Raw genomic sequence first — 7003 nt, forward strand, 5'->3', positions numbered from 1 at the left:
CACGGCTTAGATCCGAGGAGTTTGGTAAAACTACCATCGCTCTCCTCTCTATTCATTGCATAACCAGTTAATCGTCGTCTTCTCCAGGTTTCATTACGTTTATAATTTCCATCTGTTTCTTCTTTTATGCATGGCTAATTTCCTTACGCATCGCATTTCCCTGAAAATCAATCGAATTTTGTTTCATACTTTCAGTATTGGTCGATTTCGTATTGCTTTTGATGACTGATGATGTGAATTACGGTTTTGATTTCGATGTACATATGTTATTGCTATTAGATTTGATTTTAGGCTGATTTTGTATAATTGCCCTTATTGATGCCTACTGTGTAGAAAATGTATATTAGTCTTGTAGTTTTAGTAGGTTGTTAGTGATCATGATTCAATTGGAATAATGGAATGTTTGTTGTGATTTCTTATATGAAAAGGTCATGATTTCACTTTTCAGTGATGATCTGAGAAAATTGCAACAATCTACTTCTGTACACAGTCTTACGAGTCATTTCAGTGGTTCTAATTTATTTATATTTCTGTTAAGAGTATGCAAATTTAAAAATTTGTTATGATTTTTTGAATTGTTGTTTTATATTTAATTAATTTAAGCTTCCTGATTTATGACTTAATTTGAATAAGCAAGATAGTCCCCATTAGCTTATTATATAGCTGTCGTTTTGCAGTTATGGCAGGTGTCTTATCCGATGGCTCTCATTTTGATGCTCGTCAATATGATTCAAAGATGAATGATTTGTAAGCTTTATATCATCATCATCATCATCATCATCATCATCATCATCATCTTTTGCAAATGAGATTAATTTTCTACTTCATTTGTGTACACTCATTCTATACGATAAAAAGATCAGGAAATGAATGGAATGGAATACTTCATTCCCTTTGGAATTGGCAAAAATTGTTTGTTTTGTTTAAAGGAATAGAATGGACTTATCTTGAAAGAATGTGATTCTTTACATTTTGTTAATTTTCATTATTTAATGATACAAATTAACATTTATATCTTTCATGCATGCAGGCTTTCAGCTGATGGACAAGATTTTTTCACTTCATATGATGAAGTTTACGAGAGTTTTGATGCCATGGGTTTGCAAGAAAACCTCTTGAGGGGCATTTATGCATATGGTATTTACATAACTACATATACATAATTTCCAAATGTAACGTGATTTTACAAAAATACCCTTGTAGGATTCGAAAAACCATCAGCAATCCAACAGAGAGGAATCGTACCCTTCACAAAGGGTCTGGATGTAATCCAACAAGCTCAATCTGGAACTGGAAAAACTGCAACTTTTTGCTCGGGAATCCTTCAACAACTCGATTACAACATAATCGAATGCCAAGCTTTGGTTTTAGCACCTACTCGTGAACTCGCACAACAGATTGAAAAAGTTATGCGTGCATTAGGAGATTATCTTGGTGTAAAAGTGCATGCTTGTGTTGGTGGGACCAGTGTTCGTGAAGATCAACGGATACTTTCCGCCGGAGTTCATGTCGTCGTCGGAACTCCTGGCCGTGTTTTTGATATGCTACGAAGACAATCTCTTCGTCCAGATTACATTAACATGTTTGTGCTTGATGAAGCTGATGAAATGCTTTCACGAGGCTTCAAAGATCAGGTAATATTCGATGATTTACAGAAATTAGTTGTGGAATGAGTATGAGATCTAAAACGGAGTATACATTTTTTTGGATTCAGATCTATGATATATTTCAGCTCCTTCCATCAAAGGTTCAAGTCGGGGTGTTCTCCGCCACAATGCCGCCGGAAGCCCTAGAAATCACAAGGAAGTTCATGAACAAACCTGTTCGGATTCTGGTGAAGCGCGATGAGCTTACTTTAGAAGGAATCAAGCAATTCTACGTGAACGTCGAAAAGGAGGAATGGAAGCTCGAAACACTCTGCGATCTGTACGAAACTTTAGCGATTACTCAAAGTGTTATCTTCGTGAACACTCGACGGAAGGTGGATTGGTTGACGGACAAAATGCGCAGCCGTGACCACACCGTCTCCGCCACGCACGGCGATATGGATCAGAACACGAGAGACATTATTATGCGGGAATTCCGTTCTGGATCGTCGCGAGTCCTCATCACCACCGATCTGTTGGCTCGTGGAATCGATGTGCAGCAAGTTTCGCTTGTGATTAACTACGATCTTCCGACGCAGCCGGAGAATTATCTCCACCGTATCGGACGTAGTGGCCGGTTTGGGCGAAAGGGTGTTGCGATCAATTTTGTGACCAGAGAAGATGAGAGAATGCTTTTTGATATCCAGAAGTTTTACAATGTCGTTGTGGAGGAGCTTCCATCAAATGTTGCGGATCTGCTCTGAGCCTGAGGTAATGAGGTTAGGTTTTCTTCTTTCATGTTATTTGGCTTTTGTTCTTCAGTTTTCAGTCAGAAGATTTTGGAAGAGATCTAGTTTTGTGCACCATTTTTGACCTTTCGGTAGTTGAATCGGCCTAGTTTATGATGATCGTATGAGTTATTTTAACTATATGATTTAAAGTACAATTTTAATTATTATTTATAATATTTTATGCTAGGATTTGTCTTTTGTCTTTTCTATTGGTTTTATAATGTTCTTGGTTTTGTATTTGGATTTTGGAGTTTAGATTTATCATAAAAATTGTTAACCTTATATTGATGATGTACAGTTAGGCCCGATACAAAATCCATTTCGTATATTCAATTAGTTTTTTTTAGTCTTGGATTTATATGTAATTAACCAGAGATAACGATTCAATAATCATCTCATATAGTATCATGTCAGATCTCCTAAAACCCTGAATTCTAATATCTCACTAGACATTTCCTAGCCTCATTGACTCCTATCAAAAATAGGTCTATGGCGTTCCAAAAAAAAAGTTCTATGGCATGACCAACATCATAGTTGCTCTAGATGATCCTTAACGCCTTGTTAGTTTTTAGGAAAGGAAAAGAAAATATTGACACAAAGAAATAGAGGGAATCGAAAAATTTTCTTATTCCATGTTCCCAAATTCAAAGAAAATGAAAAAGAAAAAAAAAAACAATTCAAGTTTCTGTGTTTTCTTCTAGAATCCGTCCAATTTGGGAGGAAAATTTAGAAGGAAAATATGACTACAAAATCATTTCATTTCCCTCACTTTACTTTCATCAATTAAACTCGGGAACACGATTTTCCTTCGACATCTTTCACATTCCCTCCATATCCATCTATATCTCTCCTTAAGTAGAACTCAGGAACAAAGCGTAAAAAAGTAATGCTATGACCTTTTAGATATGGATAATTCCTGAAAAACTTTTTTCGAGACAATAAAGACGCTAAGGTTATACAACTTGATATTAAGTTGAGGAATACAGTGGTTGACGACTCCTCAACATTGATTCTCTGGTTCCCAATCGTCTCCTTTGTTTTGTTTTTATAGATATACTTATTTTGCGGATGTGTGTTTTTTTTTTAAATCAAAATGTATGATTATGATAGAAAAATGTTTTGATTATTTAATGTGTACAATGATGATACGAGTTTATGGTGGCTGATCTTAGTCGGTGAGACAATGGCACAGAGTACAAACAAAACAAACACCAGAATTTAGGCATGATTTATTGATCAATAAATGATTGGGTAAATTGATTTAATAACAAAAGAAATCAATTGGTTCATTGCATATTTGCATGTTGAGGAGGTGGGCCAGCTGGCTCCTCTTGGGTTAATGTGGGCTTTTCAGTAATTTTGTGATTCTATCGCCATCAAACATTTTAGGGTGGGAAACAAATACCAAAAAAAATTAGCAAATAAGTTAGAAAGAATTAACTTATAAAAAAATATTTATTAGCAGTTTGTCACTATTATAAATTGTTTTTATCCAAACATTTTTTTAGTTTATAGCGGTGTGGAACCGATAATAAGCTAATAAGCTCATTTGTGAAACACCCCCTTAAACTAATTAGATATTTGGATATTTTTATAAATAACAATTTACATATTTTGAATTATAAATTCAATAGTTTTTTTTTATTAAACTTGGATGATTTTTATAATCACATTTTTCAATATAAAAATATCCAACATAAAGATTAGTAGCTTTCGTTTTCTGGTAGGAGGTTGGGTGTTTAAAACCCCTTTTGTAACATCTCAAATTTCACAATAATTCTTTCATTTAAATTAAGATAAATACCCATCTTTATAAAGGTATAATCAAGATAAACCATTTGTTCATAAACCAAAATCCAAAATCAGAGTAATAAGAAAAAAAAAATAACGCGGAAATCTCAAATCATAAAACAGCTGATGCATATACAATCACGCATTCGCCTTCCCACAATCTGAAAAAGTACCTGAAAAATATTTAATCCACAACTATAAGAACAAAGCTTAGTGAGTTCTCCAAACTATCACATACATCACAAAATAACTATACATAACGGTAACAAATATGTTTCAACCCAACGGTCTATTTCAACCCAACGAAGCATGTAAACATACAAGCAACAAGCAAGACCCTACTACTCTAGCCACGAATATAGTCATGGCATATTAACCATGTCATAAGTAATATAGTGATAAAACTCACCTGAATCGAACACTGAAGAAACAAAACTACAAATATGAATTCCGCAAGAAACAGTCTCATGAACCGCCTAACGTCAAATAGAGGCCTAAACTCAATCTACAACTCAAAACCCGAAAAATTTGACCAAAAGTCAAACTAATCAAAAGTCGACAATCAAAGTCAACGTCAACAGTCAACAACCATCGCGTCGTAACTAACCCTAGTCGCGTCGTGACCAATATGCAACAAAATAGTTGCGATCCACCTCAAACTCGCGCCGTGAGCCTCAAACTTCGTCGCGCCGCGAATCCGATTTAACAACCTTCCATTAATCCTATAAGTCCAGAAGCTCAAAACTTCAGATCTGATTCTCACAAAGGTATTAATGGATAAAGTTCCCAACTTTATTCGTAAGTAGGGTTTAATCACTCAATAATCTAAACCATGAATCCACAAATGCCCAAAATACACTTATCTTCATGCATGGAGCAAAGATGGATCTTGCATGCACTCTTTATTCCATCATGTGATCAGATCTGGAACCAAACATGAATAAATATCTCAAGATTTCTCCAAACTTTATAGAACAAACCATAAAGCTTGAATCTATGAACTTACAAAGGTCCATAAAGAGTAGATGAGGCTGAATACACTAAGTACTAAGATCCAAAGATCAATCTTTCTTGCTTCGTTTTCTCAAGAACACAAAACAACACTAAAAATGGATATAGGAGAGAGGATGAGCTACACATCAAAGGAGGTTATGGTTCCATAAGGGGTGTTCTTGGAGATATGGATGCTACAAATGACGAAACCTTGGTCTTAATGCTCTTATATAGGCCCAAATATCAAGGCCTAAGCCTCAAGCCCAAACAATAGGACCGCATCGCGTGACTTACAGGTTGCACTGTGACCCAAGCTATTTCATAAATCCTTGCAATTAAATCCATTGTGCTTTGCTCAAAGCTTTACTTTTCCTTAAACTTAAAAATAATAATTAAAGAATGAAAAATCCAATCGAAACTCGGGTGTTAAAATTCTCCCCCACTTGAATTGGATCCCGTCCTTGAAATCCGCCTCAGATAAAACACATAAGACATCCTTTACGCAAATCCGATTATGATATCTTAAAACCACTCATTAACTCGTTTCCAACATGCGAGTATATTCAATATCGAAGTCAACTAGCCTTCATCCAATCAAGGCAAGTTCAATGGGATCTCCCTTGTCTCTCTGTCTTAGTTGCAATACTTGAAACAACAATAGGGTTCTTGAGGCCTGTAACATCCGTTTTTCATGTATGAATTTTATACTTCGATCTTGTGGATTTTTGGTGGCTACGACATGGTGAGGAGGATCACAACGACGTGACAACGTTTTTAAGTCGCGATTTTTTTAAGCGGCCACGACGTGGTCATGTATTGGCCACGATGTGGCGACGAATGGGGCTCAAAACCCTAATTATCGGGCCTAAGGCCCTATTTAAGGGATGTGATGGCTAGGGTTTGTCCACCCCCAGCCTCCATCACTCCTTTAAGTGCATACGATCACACCCTAGCCTCCTTTCATGCTTTGGAGCTCATTTGGTGACTTTGTGACCTTTAAAGGAAGAAGAAGAAGTGTTCTGGTGCAAGGATCCATCAAGCAACTCATCTCCACCTTTGTGATCATCTTCTGGACCATTGTAAGTCTTTAAGGCTTGATCTTTATGGTTCATTTATTGTGGATCTAAGAAAGTTAGCATATTATGGTCCATTGTTGAAGTTTTAATGAATGGATGTAATAAAGTTAGAAACTTTATGACTCACCAAGGTTCCCTAGAGTATTTTATCTTCTATATCTAGAAGTTGAGAGTGTTTTGAAAGCTATGTATGAGATTTAGGTAATTTTCTTATATTTTGACTTAGTTTGAGTGAAGAACATGCATGGGTCATGCATTTCCATAAAATTTGGATTTTTATGAACCTTTAGGGTCCCAATAAGTGAAAGAACCCCTTTCGATAAAAAATACATCATGATACTCCAAAACATGCTACATGCATATTCATAAAGCAATATTTTACATTGATAATTTAATTACATAGACTGGATACAAACCGACTATTAAGATTTTTACAAGATTTTATATATTACATAACTTCCCAGGAATTTATATACTAAATACAAAAGCTATAATATTATATATTCTACATCTTCTACCAGTACAAAACTATACTGGATGCTTATCACCTGCAATAATTAAACACTGAGAGGGATAAGCGGGTGACGCTTAGTCAGTTCAATAACAGTTACAATATAACGCTATGACATATACATATCAATATGACAGAAGCAAAAAGGGACAAAGAACAACAAAGACATATGTGTATCATATGACAGGTGAAACATCCCAAAAATACTAGCCAAAAATTTCATTTTCCAAATCATTTAACAACATAAATATCCTC

At 35.4% G+C, this 7003-nt stretch overlaps 1 protein-coding gene across 1 annotated transcript; it reads left to right on the forward strand.

Moving 5' to 3' along the window:
- On the forward strand, window positions 1-2575 carry LOC145117438 (eukaryotic initiation factor 4A-8). The gene is made up of 5 exons (XM_079053728.1): window positions 1-87; window positions 678-747; window positions 1031-1137; window positions 1204-1634; window positions 1715-2575. The coding sequence occupies exons 2-5, from the start codon at window positions 680-682 to the stop codon at window positions 2348-2350; spliced, it is 1242 nt and encodes a 413-aa protein (XP_078909854.1). The 5' UTR covers window positions 1-87; window positions 678-679; the 3' UTR covers window positions 2351-2575.
- The last annotated feature ends 4428 nt before the right edge of the window (window positions 2576-7003 follow it).

Source organism: Lactuca virosa, chromosome 5 (genome assembly GCF_052849685.1).
Source record: "Lactuca virosa cultivar CGN04683 chromosome 5, Lactuca_virosa_CGN04683_v6, whole genome shotgun sequence".
NCBI lineage: Eukaryota > Viridiplantae > Streptophyta > Magnoliopsida > Asterales > Asteraceae > Lactuca > Lactuca virosa.

Excerpts from the sequence above, each read along its gene's own strand:
- LOC145117438 (XM_079053728.1), top strand. The coding sequence starts at position 680 with ATGGCAGGTGTCTTATCCGATGGCTCTCATTTTGATGCTCGTCAATAT. Across the intron at positions 748-1,030 it reads GATTCAAAGATGAATGATTT|GCTTTCAGCTGATGGACAAG; the intron begins GTAAGCTTTATA and ends TCATGCATGCAG. Across the intron at positions 1,138-1,203 it reads GAGGGGCATTTATGCATATG|GATTCGAAAAACCATCAGCA; the intron begins GTATTTACATAA and ends ATACCCTTGTAG.